Source organism: Cydia splendana, chromosome 11 (genome assembly GCF_910591565.1).
Source record: "Cydia splendana chromosome 11, ilCydSple1.2, whole genome shotgun sequence".
Taxonomy (NCBI): Eukaryota; Metazoa; Arthropoda; class Insecta; order Lepidoptera; family Tortricidae; genus Cydia; species Cydia splendana.
In genome coordinates, this window is record NC_085970.1 from 20,807,069 (window position 1) to 20,827,557 (window position 20,489).

Below are 20,489 nucleotides of genomic sequence, written 5' to 3' on the forward strand. Positions count from 1 at the left end.
ACTTCTTTTAATCTTTATAAATAACTGACTGAAAATCTTACGACGATTCATGTTGCAATAGTACAGAAACATATCCGTTATTATTTAAATCCAGTCGAAAATTCAATTGTGCGCAATTTATCTTTGTTTACGAGAAAATACCAGTCTAAATATAGTGAGAAATGTGCTTTGTTTATCTCTTATGTGTCATCTCTGCAAACTCTGCATGTCCATTCATGAGTCTTTCAGCCCGTCTATTTATGTCAGTGTTTGTATGTCTGTTTATCTGATATGTCTGTTTGTTTGATGAATTTTCTTTTAATCTGTCTACAGTCCGTCTACGCTAAGTTTGCACTGGCTACTATTTGTGGATGGCGATATTTGACATTTGTAACTAAACTTTGCACGCCGGCAATGGTTAGGTACCTAGACGGACTCTGTGGAAACGGATCAAATATCAGCCTGTGCCGTCGTCGACTCGCCTCATGGTATGTTTGTAGTTCAAAAAGTCTTAATAAATAATGGTGACATGTCTTTAATTCTGCTCAACTATATTTCATCTCTATGTCTGAACCAAGCCTAACCCTAAGCCAAAGTTGAGGCCATCAAACACTAATCTAAACTCACCTTTCTCTATAAGGTCGTTCCATTTCTTCGCCCACCCTCTTAGGCTTTTGGCATAAGTCTTCTCTATATCCGCCCTCTCCTGTACCAGAGCCTGCAGCTCCCCACACAGCCTGTGCCCGTCGTCGACTCGTCTCGTGGTCCGCTTGTAGTTGCCGGGCTCCCAGAAGGAGTCGGAGGTGACTGTGAGCATTGACTGCTCGTCGCTGTGGTGCGACATGGCGGTGCGACACTCACACACCGCCCCTCTGGAAAGAAGGAAAAAGAGGTTTAGAACAACCAGCCAGCACTATCGCTCTCGCAATACCGTAACCCCGTAAGAGATTCGTATAGTAGGTGCGAGCACGTACTGTTCGCCCTTTAAATAACATGACGTAGACAAGTGCGACTATCATAGCCGTAATCATGCACCAATGTCCATCATTCCAGTCATCTTTTAGGATTGCCTGATCTCTTATTTTTCACCGAATGCTTAATACATAAGGACAATAATTTCGCATTGGACATTCGCCCTAGGCTATAAAGTTGTAATGCGAGATTGTCAAGCAGATTTGCGAGGACATAAACAATAAACTGTTACTGCTATAATACTCGTAAACAATACAGTAGATGAGTAGGCAGTCCCATCATCCGAGATATAAATACGAGAGGAAAAACGTAATTATATCTCCGATGTAATAAATATATCTCCGAATAAATTTTATGTTGTTAAAGCGTTTGCTAAAAAATAATCGTATATCAAAATCAAATAGCCGAATCAATCACACATAAACACAAGATAACAAGTTTACAATAACAATAACATAAACATAGTCTCGCAACCTTGATATTTCCATCAATGACTCCAGCCATCGATTTATACTCTGTGACTAATTATGTTTCTATTCAAGTGTGTTTATAAAATTCACATCACGTCACTTCATTGGCATTGTGGTCATCTGATGTCATATCTATAAAAAAAAATACATAAATAAATGTTACAAAGACGAAATCTTCAAATTAAGGAGTTAATTATAGTTTTTGTGCCTGCAATATTGTTATCGTTGTCGTCTGTTTCGCATAATAATTATATTTCCTTGTTTACGCCAGTGTGACTTTTAAATGCATTCGTAACTAGATTTTTAGATACTACAATTAGTCATGGAATGGAAAATACTTTGACAATCAGCATTGAAGATTATTTTAATTATCGTACATATTTACGACATAATAGTTATTTTACAGCTGTTCATCCCGAATCGTACACATTGTCAAACACTGTACAGTATTTTCATACTGGTAAATATCATAAAATTAAGTATGATTTTTAGGGTTCCGTACCCAAAGGGTAAAACGGGACCCTATTACTAAGACTCCGCTGTCCGTCCGTCCGTCCGTCCGTCTGTCACCAGGCTGTATCTCACGAACCGTGATAGCTAGACAGTTGAAATTTTTACAGATGATGTATTTCTGTTGCCGCTATAACAACAAATACTAAAAAGTACGGAGTGGGCGAGTCCGACTCGCACTTTCGCAGGTCCGGTTTTTTATTTACTGTTCTTTCGAACTTTCCGAAGTACGACACGATTGCACAAACAATGGTGGTTTCATCAAGGCAGCCCTCGATCCATGTCCATCTATTTGTCTAACTACTCTAGCGTAGGTCCATCCATCACGACCTATACAACAGGACACTACGAGTATGAGGATGTTAAGTAAGTTGATAATATGAGGATGGAAACGCAACTTCCCATATTTGCATCTTGCATAATACCCCGTAAAGAGGGTTCTAGACACGGAATACAATTAATAGGTTATGTGGTTCGAAATTTGATCATACATAAATAGCGACACGATGACGTTGCATTTGTTTCCACCGAGCTAGATTAGTTAGCCTCGTCCACATAGTCTCCTTTGACTCCTTTCGTATTTAACTAGTTTTAATAAATACGGTCAGAAAGGCTACCCATTAAAATAAAAATCCATACGTGAGCCTCAATATAAATATATAATTACATTAACCTTAGAGCGTTAATGTTACGCAGACAAGAACCTATATTATGTTTGTTTATCTCCTTGAACCTCATTTTACTCGCTATTTTCTAGACAGACAACTTAAAGCCTAGACTGGTCTATTGACTTTAGTAAGTCTACATTTTATCTATCCCTAGACACCGTACGCCACCGTTGTTTTCTATCTTTATCTCGTGAGTAAAATTTGTTTTGTAGAATATTTTGTAGATATAAAAATGCTGAGACTGATACGAAATGAGTTTATAGGCTTTCGCTTTTCATAATACGGATCAAACGAGGGCCAATACGAGCCCTTAAGTGTTTCCAATTTAACCCCCATGTACATATGTTCAGCTAAAACCACTTACCACGCTAAGTTTTCATACCAAGTGCTAATGTCAAGCATGGAACTTATAGGGACATGCCTGCATTCTTAGTACTACCGAGTTTTGTGGAAGTTGGTTCAATACTATAAATAAGTAGTTAAATATTCTAAACGACATATATGTTATTTAACAAAAACATCTACATTTATATATGTTTTTATTTAGAATTATTTTCATAAAATACTAATTTAGCAACAGAACAGTGTTTATAGTACCTATTCAATAAATGGTGTCGATTACTGCATCCGATACTTATAAGGGAATTATGTTAAAATTAAATTATTCACACACACTTTAGTATCAAATTTAATGTGTATTTCATTCAGGAATGTCTAGCTCAGAGCAACCTCACTTAAAAGGTAATCATTAGATCATTACCGACGCAGTGTCTAAAGGTCAAGTTCAAGGGGACACATTACGACCTCAAGGTCACGGAAAACACAAACATGGCAGTGTAAACAAGATTCATCATCATCATCATTCAGCCTATATACGTCCCACTGCTGGGCACAGGCCTCCTCTCACTCGCAAGAGGGCTTAACAAGAGGGGTAAACAAGATTGCACGGTGATAAAAGGTTTATTCGCATTTCATTGATTGTCTTGAAAAATAATAGCTTATCCAAGAGAAACTGCTACTAGTGCTACTTATCTGAGAAAGAATGTCTGCCAACTTATTTAACGTTCGTGTTTTCTCTGATAGGCTATTAAAAACAATTATTAGTAATAGGAAGTATGTAGTAATTTATAATACCTATATTTAGTAAGTATATGACGAGGGTTCAAAGGGTTGCCATAATAGTTCACAGACAACTTAGAACTTTAAAAACTTGGAAAATCACAAACACGCCAGTTCAACCCTATATCAATCGATAAGGGATAAAAAATAAAGTCTATAAGTGTGGCTATGGCTACCACCAGTACGGTTACCATCAGTTTGTCACTGACATAAACGCCGTCGAGAACGTAATTTACTTTCTATACATCCCGTTTGCACTAATATGCGAGTGCGAGCGAGATGTATAGAAAGTAAATTACGTTCTCGACGGCGTTTATGTCGCTCGTACTCGCTTATTAGTGCGAGGGAGATGTGTAGAAAGTAAATTACGTAGACATTAGCGTATATGTCAGTTTTGACGCTGTCAGTGACTCATGGTACGGGTACTGAGGGCCTACCGCGAACCACGTTCGACGTGCTGCCTCATTGTCACACTTAGGTACCTCTACGTACGTACTAATTTACAAGTGCAACTGAGAGGCAACACGTCGAACGTGGTTTGCGGTAGGCCCTTTGGAGCTAAATGAACTCTTCAAAATACAAACAATGAAATGGTGACTCGAGTTGCCGTTGAATGACCCGAAAGACGTTCTAACATTAAATTTAAATTTTGAGATTAGTATTAAATTAGAAATTTGATGGCGGCATAAGAAAAGTAAAGATATCAATCAATGCATTTATTTTCAGGCAACTAAGGCCCATAGATACATACCTTACAAACTAACATATACATACAATAATAAAAATCTTAAATACTTCTGTAAATCTAGATAAATCTTAAAATCTTAGATATAAATGTGATTCCATACATGAAGCGGTTGTTTATGGTGGCCAGGGGCGCCAGGAAACCTGTTCCGGAGAAGTTCCACGGTCGTTCCGTTTGGAATCCCGTCAAGGACTGTATAGGCGGTGTTCCAAGACATATCACAACTTAAGACTTTAGTACTATGGAACTATCATTCACAAATGAACCTAGTCCCACAGTTGGGTTGAAGGAGGCTTGTGTCATGGGGCCCTATTTCACCAAGCCGACATTTGTCAGTGACATATGTCGAGTGACAATTGTCAAGTGACAGGTGACAAGTGATAATTTCGTAAACTATTTTGTATAGAAGTGCTTATAAACTTGACAGGCATTTAGTTACAATTGTCAATCTTTCATTTAATGACAATGATTTGGTGAAACAAGAGTAGATTTCATAAGTCTATAAGTCGACATGTTTGTCAATTTGTCGGTAATTCTTGACATGAAATCGGAGCTGTGTCAAGCTTAGGTGACAATTGTAGTGTTTTCATTGTTAGCAAACCCCGTTATTGGCAAACGTTGGCAAAACTTTGTACCCTAAATTCGCCTTTAGGGTACAAATAAAAATAGCTTTAAATCGCTTTTAAATTCTTCTTAACAAGCATGAAATCATAATAACACTATAAATAGTAATTGTTGCCTACGAAGGCATTTAGTACTACAACATTTAGGATTTGGATTTGGAATAAGTCTCAGTATAGTTTTGATTACGTTGGGGACCGGTAGCGAAATTACGTATGTTTAGGTAGGTATTGTTTTTTTTAATAATATACTTGGGCGAAGTTGGGCACTAACGGTAAAGTTAGGGTTTTGGTTAGAAAATGAATCTCCGCGAAAGCAATAGATGTGATAATAAAGTAGGTACGCATAGATTTCTAATTTGACGTCACGGCACTTTGCATTTGCAGAAAAAATAACTTAAAAGTAACAAAAAAATAATGCTTTCACGCCTTGTCAACAAATAATGTAGGTATACGCTGCATTAGATGGGGTTGGGATCTGAATCAATATCATGTTAGTGATGACAACACGGCACATTGAAAACAACTAACGAACTCTTGTCAAGAATTGACAAATATATCGACTAGTAAAAATTACCCTTGTTTCACAAAATAATTGTCATTAAATTTAAGAGCGCTATTACATTTCGGCGTTGAGCGAGTTTAGGTATTTTACGCGCTGCGGCAGGCCGTGCGAGCTCAGTACGCCGATCCCTTCTACCACACTCGCACTACAATGATGGATTAAACATTCTTGATCCTTCGCGAAGCATATTGAAATCAACCATAACAACACTAACTGTACTTAACTTTTAAAGTTCTAAAACTGTTATTTGGTAAGTACGAAAATACTAAATGCAGTGCAAATGTACATAGGGGCTGTTCATAAATTACGTCATCTATTTTTGACGATTTTTGACCCCCCCCCCCCACCCCTCAAATCATCCAAAAATCAAGCTTCGGATGAATCTATTTCCTCCTACGTCATGTTACCATCATCCGATGTCCAGACCCCCCCCCCCCCACTCCTCCCATTTGAAACGACGTAATTTATGAATAGCCCCATACTTGTACTTATGAAGGTATATTACTCGAAAGAAATTATAGGTACCTACTCGCTTATTTACATGTTTCGTCATTGCATTTGGTACCTATAGGTTGTAAAGTTTGTATCAACGAGGGTTTAAAAACGAACTGGTACTGAGGATCTGATGATGATTAAGGTGGTCACGGATACCAATCAACCATGTAGTAACATGATTAGGCTCGTTTGATTCGTCTCAACAAGATCTTTGACGAAGATACACAGGGTCTGATGATGGAGCTGGAAGGTGGCCACGGGTACCAGTCTATCATGTAACTAAACAACTTCGTGTTTGGGCTCGTTTGATTCGTCTCCACAAGATCTTTGACACAAGACAGTACTCAGGGTCTGATGATGGAGCTGGAAGGTACCATTACCAATCAACCATGCAACTAAACCACATCGTGTTTAGGATCGTTTGATTCGTCTCAACAAGATCTTTGACACTAGGTGATACTCAGAGTCTGATGATGGAGCTGGAAGGTGGTCACCGGTACCAATCAACCATGCAACTAAACCACTTCGTGTTTAGGCTCGTTTTATTCGTTTCAACAAGATCTTTGACACAAGATAGTACTCAAGGTCTGATGTTGGAGCCGGAAGGTGGTCACCGGTACCAATCAACCATGCAACTAAACCATTTCGTGTTTAGGCACGTTTTATTCATCTCAACAAGATCTTTGACACAAGGTAGTACTCAGGGTCTGATGATGGAGCGCGAAGGTGGCGACGGGTACCTGTCTATCATCATCAGCTCCATCATCAGACCCTGAGTAGTATCTTGTGTCAAACATCTTATTGCGACGAATCAAACGAGCCCAAACACGAAGTGGTTCAGTTACATGGTAGACTGGTACCCGTGGCCACAGTCCAGCTCCATCATCAGACCCTGAGTACTAACTTGTGCCAAAGATCTTGTTGCGACGAATCGAACGAAGCCAAACACGAAGTGGTTTAGTTGCATGGTTGATTGGTACCGGTGACCACCTTCCGGATCCATCATCAGACCCTCAGTACTACCTTGTGTCAAAGATCTTGTTGCGACAAATCAAACGAGCCCAAACACGAAGTGGTTCAGTTACATGGTAGACTGGTACCCGTGGCCACAGTCCAGCTCCATCATCAGACCCTGAGTACTAACTTGTGTCAAAGATCTTGTTGAGACGAATCAAACGAGCCTAAACACGAAGTGGTTTAGTTGCATGGTTGATTGGTACCCGTGACCACCTTCCGGCTCCAACATCAGACCCTGAGTACTATCTTGTGTCAAAGATCTTATAGAAACGAATAAAACGAGCCTAAACACGAAGTGGTTTAGTGGCATGGTTGATTGGTACCGGTGACCACCTGCCGGCTCCATCATCAGACCCTGAGTACTATCTTGTGTCAAAGATCTTGTTGAGACGAATCAAACGAGCCTAAACACGAAGTGGTTTAGTTGCATGGTTGATTGGTACCGGTGACCACCTTCCGGCTCCATCATCAGACCCTGAGTATTATCTTGTGCCAAAGATCTTGTTGAGACGAATCAAACGAGCCCAAACACGAAGTGGTTTAGTTGCATGGTTGATTGGTACCGGTGACCACCTTCCGGCTCCATCATCAGACCCTGAGTACTATCTTAAGTCAAAGATCTTGTTGAGACGAATAAAACGAGCCTAAACACGAAGTGGTTTAGTTGCATTGTTGATTGGTACTGGTGACCACCTTCCGGCTCCATCATCAGACCCTGAGTACTATCTTAAGTCAAAGATCTTGTTGAGCCGAATCAAACGAGCCCAAACACGAAGTGGTTTAGTTGCATGGTTGATTGGTACCGGTGACCACCTTCCGGCTCCATCATCAGACCCTGAGTACTATCTTGTGTCAAAGATCTTGTTGAGATGAATAAAACGAGCCTAAACACGAAGTGGTTTAGTTGCATGGTTGATTGATACCGGTGACCACCTTCCGGCTCCATCATCAGACCCTGAGTCAAACTATCTTGAGTCAAATAAATACATATAGAATGTCAGGTCGTTTCAAATATTTTTAATCCTGTCCGGTAGTTTATTAAACTGTACCATTATAAATTATAATACTATAAAAACGGTGCTAGGATCAAAGTCTCTCGTTGCGGTTTACACGCACACAGTATAGCGTTTTACACGGCGCCCGCCGCACACAATGATAAAAAACCTCGTCGTCGCCGTTGAAAATGTGCGGAGCCGACCGACACACGTCCTGCCTCTACAAGCTCTGCCGCGGCACTGAGCTGGCGCAGCGCGCGTCATCGGTAATATAGAGTAGTTTTCAAAAAATTGCCAAAAAATTATAGTAGAATTTCATAAACACTAATGTATACCAACAGTATAAGCAAACGTTGCAGATTGCTTGAGTATGAAAATGACTTCGATATTAAGTAGATTTTCGTAGGAATTGACACTTGTTTCGGAGAGAAAATCGAGTTCGTTTTACTTTGATTTTCTCTTTCTCAAAGGTATGTAGGAAAAATATAGTTTGATATGCCTAAAGTACAGGGTATTAGTAATACAAAATAGCCAGGTTTAGCAGAGTAAAATTCTCAACATTTCCAAATAAGAGCTCGCCATTCAGTGCTTCACGGGGTTTTTCGGAAACGACCATCAGAAAAAAAATCATTACTAATTTAATAAGTCCTGTTTCTAATATTTACAACGATATTTATAAAGATAAGAAGACGCTTTTACTGGAACACGTACTCATTGTTTCTAATAATGAGCGCAAAGTCCTGAATTTCGTCGATTAGTATCATCAATTTTGCATTATTTCGACTTTTCTTGTAAGAGCGCTCTTAATAAAAAAAATCGATCCAGATCAAACGAAGGGGCATAGCTGTGGTTCATACACATCAAATTGCGAATCCAGAGAGGAAAATGGTGACTACCTTTGTATGGAGAAGCGGTCACGTGACTTCGTCCCCTTTCCTCAATCGTTACACCACTCCATGACCATTATAGTGATGTGTCTGCGCGTGTCCCACTCCCACGGTAGGGGCAGCATCCACTTGTTCATTGTTCACGAATGGGGTTGGCGCGCCAAAAATCTCACGGCTCTTGTGCTGCCCCCTATAGTTCTTGCACGCTCCCTCTCTACTTGTCAAATAGTCCTACACACACATCGATATTCTTTTTTACTAACACTTGAATGAACCAACCAAGTTAAGAGCGCTATTACATTTCGGCGTTGAGCGAGTTTAGGTATTTTACGCGCTGCGGCAGGCCGTGCGAGCTCAGTACGCCGATCCCTTCTACCACACTCGCACTACAATGATGGATTAAACATTCTTGATCCTTCGCGAAGCATATTGAAATCAACCATAACAACACTAACTGTACTTAACTTTTAAAGTTCTAAAACTGTTATTTGGTAAGTACGAAAATACTAAATGCAGTGCAAATGTACATAGGGGCTGTTCATAAATTACGTCATCTATTTTTGACGATTTTTGACCCCCCCCCCCCACCCCTCAAATCATCCAAAAATCAAGCTTCGGATGAATCTATTTCCTCCTACGTCATGTTACCATCATCCGATGTCCAGACCCCCCCCCCCCCACTCCTCCCATTTGAAACGACGTAATTTATGAATAGCCCCATACTTGTACTTATGAAGGTATATTACTCGAAAGAAATTATAGGTACCTACTCGCTTATTTACATGTTTCGTCATTGCATTTGGTACCTATAGGTTGTAAAGTTTGTATCAACGAGGGTTTAAAAACGAACTGGTACTGAGGATCTGATGATGATTAAGGTGGTCACGGATACCAATCAACCATGTAGTAACATGATTAGGCTCGTTTGATTCGTCTCAACAAGATCTTTGACGAAGATACACAGGGTCTGATGATGGAGCTGGAAGGTGGCCACGGGTACCAGTCTATCATGTAACTAAACAACTTCGTGTTTGGGCTCGTTTGATTCGTCTCCACAAGATCTTTGACACAAGACAGTACTCAGGGTCTGATGATGGAGCTGGAAGGTACCATTACCAATCAACCATGCAACTAAACCACATCGTGTTTAGGATCGTTTGATTCGTCTCAACAAGATCTTTGACACTAGGTGATACTCAGAGTCTGATGATGGAGCTGGAAGGTGGTCACCGGTACCAATCAACCATGCAACTAAACCACTTCGTGTTTAGGCTCGTTTTATTCGTTTCAACAAGATCTTTGACACAAGATAGTACTCAAGGTCTGATGTTGGAGCCGGAAGGTGGTCACCGGTACCAATCAACCATGCAACTAAACCATTTCGTGTTTAGGCACGTTTTATTCATCTCAACAAGATCTTTGACACAAGGTAGTACTCAGGGTCTGATGATGGAGCGCGAAGGTGGCGACGGGTACCTGTCTATCATCATCAGCTCCATCATCAGACCCTGAGTAGTATCTTGTGTCAAACATCTTATTGCGACGAATCAAACGAGCCCAAACACGAAGTGGTTCAGTTACATGGTAGACTGGTACCCGTGGCCACAGTCCAGCTCCATCATCAGACCCTGAGTACTAACTTGTGTCAAAGATCTTGTTGCGACGAATCGAACGAAGCCAAACACGAAGTGGTTTAGTTGCATGGTTGATTGGTACCGGTGACCACCTTCCGGATCCATCATCAGACCCTCAGTACTACCTTGTGTCAAAGATCTTGTTGCGACAAATCAAACGAGCCCAAACACGAAGTGGTTCAGTTACATGGTAGACTGGTACCCGTGGCCACAGTCCAGCTCCATCATCAGACCCTGAGTACTAACTTGTGTCAAAGATCTTGTTGAGACGAATCAAACGAGCCTAAACACGAAGTGGTTTAGTTGCATGGTTGATTGGTACCCGTGACCACCTTCCGGCTCCAACATCAGACCCTGAGTACTATCTTGTGTCAAAGATCTTATAGAAACGAATAAAACGAGCCTAAACACGAAGTGGTTTAGTGGCATGGTTGATTGGTACCGGTGACCACCTGCCGGCTCCATCATCAGACCCTGAGTACTATCTTGTGTCAAAGATCTTGTTGAGACGAATCAAACGAGCCTAAACACGAAGTGGTTTAGTTGCATGGTTGATTGGTACCGGTGACCACCTTCCGGCTCCATCATCAGACCCTGAGTATTATCTTGTGCCAAAGATCTTGTTGAGACGAATCAAACGAGCCCAAACACGAAGTGGTTTAGTTGCATGGTTGATTGGTACCGGTGACCACCTTCCGGCTCCATCATCAGACCCTGAGTACTATCTTAAGTCAAAGATCTTGTTGAGACGAATAAAACGAGCCTAAACACGAAGTGGTTTAGTTGCATTGTTGATTGGTACTGGTGACCACCTTCCGGCTCCATCATCAGACCCTGAGTACTATCTTAAGTCAAAGATCTTGTTGAGCCGAATCAAACGAGCCCAAACACGAAGTGGTTTAGTTGCATGGTTGATTGGTACCGGTGACCACCTTCCGGCTCCATCATCAGACCCTGAGTACTATCTTGTGTCAAAGATCTTGTTGAGATGAATAAAACGAGCCTAAACACGAAGTGGTTTAGTTGCATGGTTGATTGATACCGGTGACCACCTTCCGGCTCCATCATCAGACCCTGAGTCAAACTATCTTGAGTCAAATAAATACATATAGAATGTCAGGTCGTTTCAAATATTTTTAATCCTGTCCGGTAGTTTATTAAACTGTACCATTATAAATTATAATACTATAAAAACGGTGCTAGGATCAAAGTCTCTCGTTGCGGTTTACACGCACACAGTATAGCGTTTTACACGGCGCCCGCCGCACACAATGATAAAAAACCTCGTCGTCGCCGTTGAAAATGTGCGGAGCCGACCGACACACGTCCTGCCTCTACAAGCTCTGCCGCGGCACTGAGCTGGCGCAGCGCGCGTCATCGGTAATATAGAGTAGTTTTCAAAAAATTGCCAAAAAATTATAGTAGAATTTCATAAACACTAATGTATACCAACAGTATAAGCAAACGTTGCAGATTGCTTGAGTATGAAAATGACTTCGATATTAAGTAGATTTTCGTAGGAATTGACACTTGTTTCGGAGAGAAAATCGAGTTCGTTTTACTTTGATTTTCTCTTTCTCAAAGGTATGTAGGAAAAATATAGTTTGATATGCCTAAAGTACAGGGTATTAGTAATACAAAATAGCCAGGTTTAGCAGAGTAAAATTCTCAACATTTCCAAATAAGAGCTCGCCATTCAGTGCTTCACGGGGTTTTTCGGAAACGACCATCAGAAAAAAAATCATTACTAATTTAATAAGTCCTTTTTCTAATATTTACAACGATATTTATAAAGATAAGAAGACGCTTTTACTGGAACACGTACTCATTGTTTCTAATAATGAGCGCAAAGTCCTGAATTTCGTCGACTAGTATCATCAATTTTGCATTATTTCGACTTTTCTTGTAAGAGCGCTCTTAAGATGGACAATTGTACCAAAATACCTGTCATATTTATATGAAATTCTATACAAACAATTTACGAAATTGTCACCTGTCACTTGTCAATTGTCACTCGACATGTGTCACTGACAAATGTCGGTGTGGTGAAACAGAGGTCTGTCATTTTTCGACAATTGTCGTACCTGTCGTACTTGGTGAAATAGGGGCCAGATCATTAGTTTCGTATAAGTTCAGGTGAAAAACAATAGTTTTGCTCCTTTGGTTGCGTTATTCATCATAATTTAGCTTGGCTAAAAGGTGTTCTCTACAGTTCAAAGACCTATCACAAAAATCCTCGTTAAATTTCTGTCTTTAGTTCTTTTATTTTGCGATCCTGAGCAGACCGTCAGTACAGCTTGTAGGAGGTATTTCCAAGGCTCTATTTCCCGTACGTAGTCGCCAGTTAAGAACCTATCCCCTGTGGTCAGCGTATTTACGAGCAACGTGCCCTGACTAAGTCTCAAAATTTTGCAATAACATTAATAGTCCCTCGTTCCTCATGGCTCCACCATTAGAAAAAAAAAAAAAAACTAAATAAAAAAGAATAACTATCGAACTTGCACATGAAATTACACGAGAATCAGTTGAGATCGACCAGTAGAGGAAAACACCAGCCCAGCAACATACGATAACGATCAAACGGTCAATTATATGAACCATGGACTAGGAGGAATCCTCTAGACGGAGTTTAGAGCATTTATTTCATGAAACCGATGCTGCCAAAAATACGGGGGTGCGGGGGACGAGGTCAGCGAGTTCGCGTGCCGTGATTGGTTCGTTCAAAGACACGGACGTCACACAAAGACACTTTCGACTCGATAATGGAGTAAAACTACCGTATTTGTGGCAGAGGGGGTAGAGCTACTATGCTCGGTCTGGAGGATGTCTTGTCTGTGATATCAACAAAAGTTTTAGTATGCACTCTAAATAGGTATTTTAGTAAAATAAACATTGTTTTATGTTTATTTTCGTAAATATTGACTGTCGAATTCTTTTTTTTCTGTTTTTCTTTCACTAATAAAGTGCCGACTAATCGGCCATTTTTGCCGACTAATCGCCGACTACAAATGTGGCCGGATAGTCGGCTTTCCCGACTAGTCGGCGACTAGTCGGTACATCCCTATAATACATGTAAATCTTACTCTTCATATTACATAGATTACTCAGTTGTATTTTTATACACATACAAGTACCCAATAAAAATACAAATTAAAAACTTACGGACTCTTTTCAGTTAAATTCCTAGTATATTTAAAACTGACCACTTTTCAAGATACTTTAGTAGTAGTCGTATGTGGTAATATAGTCAAAGCTTAAGTCAGATCGAAAGCAAATCATCCTGTAGCGACTTGTATAAATGGCAGGATGTGTAGCTAGGCAGCAGTCGCGGTTTACGACTAGATAGCTGAATACATTTACAGGCTATCCCTATTCTGATAGCAACATTATTGACGGAAGTTACAGGCGGAGTCTCAAGCATACTTATCAGATACCTCGTATAGTATACACGGTGGCTAAAAAATAACTGCATTCCCGTTGCCAGGGAGGTTTTGGGATTATACTGAGCAACTTTTACTATGGGAACAAAACCCGAAATCGCGAAATAAAATGTATCCTCCCATAGATTTCGGAGTGAACCTCCCTAGGCAACGGGAATGCAGTTATTTTTTAGCCACCCTGTATACGGACTAAAGCACTAAAGGCCAGAGCACACCGGCTGCGTGTGCGCGTACGCTAAAATGTTGGAGCCGAGTATGCACATATAACGCAATCCGTGTGCCGTCTCTCATTAGGATCTGTATATTACAATGCGCACTTGCATATTTACGCACAATAAGCGTCCGGTGTGCACAGGCCTTATAAGGATCAACATCATAATACGTCACCTAAGATACTGCAACATATGATGCAATTTCCCGTTGCACTTTTGTCTTCGTCCGTAGCTCACTTGTAAAGCCATCACTTTGATTTCACATAATTTTGACGTTCACGCACAATTTTGTACTTTAACACACTGAGTCTAAGTTCACTTTTGAATAGCTGTATGAATTGACAAAACATATACCAGAGGGGTTAGGCTAAACAATACTAAATCTCCATGAAATTTATAAAGCTAACAATTAATTGTCACAGACATAACTACTTAAAGCCTATTCTTAAATTACTTAAACCAGGGCACACTGAAGTCACTACAACACAATCTTAAAGGATCACAATTACGATTGGTACCGTACCAAAACAAGTTCCTACTCGATTCAAAACAATAACACTTCAAAATTTAACCAATTATAAGTTCCATCTGTCACTTCTGTGCAGCTTTTCCAAGTATACACTAAAAACATCACTTATCAAAACTCACAACTGTTGTCAAAACAAAATCGTCAACAGAGCTACCGGAACGTCATTAAATCGACATAAAACTCCCAAGTCTACGTGCGAATAGGACGAGATTGCGGAGATACTAAGTACTAAGTCGACGAGAACCAGTTCGGTTATCCCTGTCTGATAGGCAGGGTAGGAAAGTGACGGATGCCGCTACGCATCGATGGCGTCTGCGCAGGTGTGGTATTCTAATCGCTTAATAAGTTGAAGGGGGACCAATAGAAATGCCCTCTTTGATTGCAGTTCTCGTACAGTCGCAATATTATTATTCCACAAGCTGTCCAATAATTTGTTTCTAATAGGAATTATAAGTATTCTATATAAATGACTACATATTTGGCTATCCAAACTGCGACCGAAATACGAACATGACAAGATTTCTTTGGTAATTAAATAAGGACTTAGTTTAGTTGTTTATTAATCAGATAGTTTTTTAGATAGGAATATGAATCCATACTGTACATGAACGGTTTAAGAGTTCAGACACTACCTATCTGTATGAATCGCATAGAATCGCATGGATAAGTAAGGTGTGGTCGTTACGATCTTCGCGGTAGATCTTCTGTTATCAGGAATTAATTTAGAATTTTACGAAACAATGAATGAAGATCTTAGCCAAGGTCAAGTACACTAGTGCCTACGTCAAATCATGGGATTAGTTGTCAAGCGGACCCCACCGTCACTTTTGAAACTGACACATCTAATCCATATCGTTTCTAGATCTATTCATTGACGTATCTTAAAGTTCGAATCGGGCAGACAGTTACATTGGGTGAACTCAGCACTCAGCGCATAACTCTTTAAGCAATAGAAGCGCGGCGAGTGGTTTAAGACTCCCACGGTTACAGAGTGATAACGAGTGTAAACAAACGCGGATCTATTCGCGGAGGACTCATGCGATGCCGCAGGCTGACGTGACGTCACGTACTTCATATTTTATGACTATTATATGTGATCATTTACAATGTTTTAAAATCGATGTTTATCTTATTTTATAATTTTGGGAGCCTTGGCGGATACACTTCGACCCATAGGGATCTTTTGTGCAATTTTAGCCAATTACCCCCTAAAGAACCACTCAAGAGCTTTTTCGATCATCTCCATGTGCCGGATAATGTGCCGTTTTGAGTTCCTTTGGTTCCAGATAGCCTGCTGCAAAGTCCTTCATTGTTTGTCTGGTGAGGGCCAATCAAATCAAATAGAGTCAGAACAAGCTAAATCTGCACAGACTTGGCAAACGATAAAGTGTGGGTGTGCCACTGGAAGATATCGATTTCATAGTGTCACAGGCACATTTTGCCACTGTTGTCTCTGCAGATTAGACGGACTCTAGAAGTGTAAGTTACGTCAATACCTAACTCTGAATTTTAACGAATTCCTGTTCGAAAAGTGGTAAATCGATCCAACTTGGACTTAGCAAACTTAACGCTTAATGTTGCTATAAAACGTTTAAAGCCCTACTAAGCCGGATCAGCTCCCAAAAGTTGTATCGCTCGAAGCGTTAAAGTTACTTCGTCCAAACTAGTGCCTCATTGAAACTTAGGGAGTATAAGGCTGCCTTTCGACTGAAGCGGAGATGAGAGGATACGTGCAGGAATCCACCAATACCATTAGTTTTCTTCACCGTTCCGCTGGATTACAACCACGTCTACTGTCATCTCGGCCTTGCTGGTACGGCAGCCTAAAACGCACGGCGAATCCGAACACAAAGACACTGTTCAAATTTTACGGAATGATTCACGGTGATGTCACTGCAGCCTTATCAAACTGGGCGTTGGTTACATCATCAATAAATTATAAACCATTGTTATCAGCAACATAATCCGATAAAAACTCGGCGCGGTTTTAAATTTACAAGAAATCACTTGAACACGAATGCCGGTGTGTAAAATTGACCTCTAGCACAGAAAGTTCTAGATGAAAACAAAACACCGTCACGTTTTAGAATTCTCAGGTTTAAGACGAAACGGGAGCTGAGCTAAAAGTCAATTTTGAGATTTCAAGCTGAATATACCCGTCGCTCTGACGGGGCGTGAGAGACTGTATTTGTGTGTGTAATGCACGCACACAGATGCGTACGCTTGCACCCGCGCGCGCCTCATTGCCGACAATTTGCAATGTTATTTTTCGTGCGTTACTGCCACGAGGCGTTCACTTATTACTTACTGTGTTGCGATTGAATTTTTTGACCCGGCTTACGTTTACGGAACTCGATAATCTTTGTACTACTGTGACTTGGCTTTGTTTACTTGACTTTGCTGATCAGCTTATTGTTTTGGACTCCGTGAGTTGTGGTTACCTATTGGACCGCACGCAATTCATCTACCTTTATTCAAGTAATTAAGCGTAATTAGCCGAAACCTTTATAAGAGTGTAATTCATAAGAAGTACATAAGATATAATTTATGTACTGGTTTGCTGTTAGCTTTTAATTGTATCACTTTACATATATGTTACTCCAATAACTAACACGGTTACACTGTTGTAAGAACATTATTTTTCAGGTAGGCCTTATTATACCTACTATAGGCCTTATTACCTCCTAGTACCTTAGTAGTAGTAGTACTATTACGGAAATTGATTCAAAGACTCAAGACTGACTTAAGTGGCAGTAGGGTGTAGGGTTTTTTCTAGGCTTAATGAGTTCGCTGAAGCTTATTTTTTATACTTAGCGCACAGAACCACTAGTTTAACAGTATCAGCTCTAACCACATGTCACCATTTTGTCCTTTACGTAACAAACTCAGGGGCCCAGAATATCCGATGTACCTATCAAATCAAGGTTCTGTACCAAATAAGGCCCGGTTATTATAGTTCGTTATTTTTTAGCATTAGGTAGAACGTAAACAATCATGACGTGTCTTTTTATTAATAATTATTGAAAAACGCTTTCAATAATTAGTTTATATTACTTATGAAAGCAAAAGAATATAAAAAAGTATATGATTAATACATACATACATACATACATACAATCACGCCTATTTCCCGGAGGGGTAGGCAGAGACCACGGATTTCCACTTGCTACGATCCTGACATACCACTTTCGCTTCCTTCACATTCATAACATTCCTCATACACGCTCGCCGGTTTAGGGTGCTCTTGCTCATTAATATGATTAATATGATTTATAATTCTAACATATTTGCTATGACTTATTTTTCAATGGTAATTTTTAATAAGACATGTCAAAATCTGTTACCTTAATGCAAAAAAAACGAACTTTAAGCGTGCTAACTTTCAAAATTTCATTTTTTATAAGATAGTATAAGTAGATGGGCAAAAATTTTGCGTCCATGTCCACCAGTGAGTAAGTGATTGAGATACCTAAACATTTAACTTTATAATGTAAAATGATATAATTTACTAACCTACTCGTTTAATTTCAGGTAGATTGAATAAGGAACCAAGTAACCATGGGGAGGAGCAGTATTTACTAACATTTTCTTTTTGGGTCTTCAGAGTGTATCGTTTCCTTTTTTTTGCACATATTACACTTAAATATATATTCTCTGTGTAAACCCTTACGTCTTTCAATGACAAAGGCAAGATCAGCAAATGTACAATTTGTATGATCGTGCCTGATATTTGAGATCACAGAAAATAAATATTTTAAATCCACTATTCTGCGACCTTCTAAAATTTTGTTTTATCATGATTCATGATCAAAAAGCTCGGATTCAATAGTCATATCAAACGTCGATTATGCAGTTGATGATGAGCTTGCATTTTCTACCATTGGTGCTGCAAATGCATCAACCGGTGGCGATAAACTTTGCCCTCTTGTAAAACAAATTACTATTGTGATTGTGTCCAGCAAAAGGCCAAAATTCGGTTTACTTTCCTGTTTAAAATATTACTAATTTATTCATATTTCAGATTAGGTACATAGGTAACTGTCTGAATGTTACAATGCCAGCTGGAAAATTCTATCACATTTGTTTGTTTGGTAGTCATGGTAACATTCACTTACATTGATATCCTTATTAAGATCTGTATCTTATTATCCAGACCTTAAAATATTGCCACCGTTGCCCTTTAAAAAAATACTGTTTAAATAATTGGCTACTCAAACAATGCTTCTATAGTATAAATAATGACTACACAAAAATGGGTAGTATTGTATATAATGCACGAGGCCGATTCTTAAGCGGGTTTAAATTTTGAGGCCATGTCCGCTAATACTATAGACAAAATATCAAGTTTAATAAACACAAAAAAAAACATCAATGGGCCTTATTTTATAATTTAGGCCTTACTTTGTAATTTAAAGTAGAGTTAGGCCAAGTAAAATCTATAGCGATTTTGATAGAACACGCAGTGCAAGTATTATTTCAAACGTCTCTTCTATGAAATTATGACATATAAATAACACTTGCACTGCGTGTGCTATCAAAATTGCTGTAGACTTTTCTTGGTCTGACTCTAAAATATTCTTTATTACACCACAAACATAAAAACAAATTAAAAAAAAACCGGCGAAGTGCAAGTCGGACTCGCACACGAAGGGTTCCGTACCATTATTTATAAAAACGGTCACCCATCCAAGTACTGACCCCGCCCGACGTTGCTTAACTTCGGTCAAAAATCACGTTTGTTGTATGGGAGGCCCCACTAAAATTTTTATTTTATCCTGTTTTTAGTATTTGTTGTTATAGCGGCAACAGAAATAAATCATCTGTGAAAATTTCAACTGTCTAGCTATCACGGTTCGTGAGATACAGCCTGGTGACAGACGGACGGACGGACAGCGGAATCTTAGTAATAGGGTCCCGTGTTTTACCCTTTGGGTACGGAACCCTAAAACCGATTTACAATGTAGATAAAGGTAGCAACAGGCGGTCTTATCGCTGTTAGTTCTTATTCTTCGTTTGTTTAGCATTAGAGTGAAGGTGACGTGTCTTTTTTAAGCATGCAATCGTATAATTATTTAGCTTTTTTTGTAATAGTTATGTACTTAGTGGTTAATATTAGTATTTACTATTTTTTTTTCAATAATGCTTAAAAACGAAGTATAGACATGACAACCAAATATTAACGCCATTGTAGGGCAGGATATACAGAACATGAATCATTAGTACTGTCACGCTCCGTGATTGTTGAGCCATTTAGGGTTCTAGCTAAATTGGACATTCCATAGAGCACGAGTAAGTATGGAACAACCAATTCAGCTAGGACCCTAAATTGCTCGACAATTACGAAGCGTGCCTGTAGGTACCTAAAAATTTTGTTAACCCATTTTAACCATGCAATAAAATATTTTTGATTTTGATTTCTAATTTGAAATATTAGAATCAAAAAGTTCATAATAGATTGTATATCATAACTACAAAAATGTGTTCCCTACTCTCAACCCAAAACCCCTTGTATCTTAGGATCTAGATATTTTCACACAAGACGGTTTATCGATAACTTCTTACATCACTAGATTATCGACATTAAATGTCGACTATTGCCCATCACTTTTCTGGCTGTGTACGTATTTAGAAA

The 20,489-nt window shown here is 39.5% G+C and overlaps 1 protein-coding gene across 6 annotated transcripts in view; it reads right to left on the reverse strand.

The window, feature by feature from the left end:
• The window catches only part of LOC134794902 (protein kinase C and casein kinase substrate in neurons protein 1), a 174,099-nt gene that overhangs the window by 99,122 nt on the left and 54,488 nt on the right, over positions 1–20,489 (reverse strand). For 2 of the 6 annotated variants that reach the window (XM_063766751.1, XM_063766750.1), the window contains exon 3: positions 607–851. In XM_063766751.1, coding sequence (XP_063622821.1) covers positions 607–823 — 217 coding nt within the window. In that variant the 5' untranslated portion in view covers positions 824–851. Of the gene's footprint in view, positions 1–606; positions 852–14,503; positions 14,649–20,489 lie in introns of those variants that run through there. The other 4 variants (XM_063766749.1, XM_063766747.1, XM_063766748.1 and 1 more) reach the window with 4 other exon arrangements.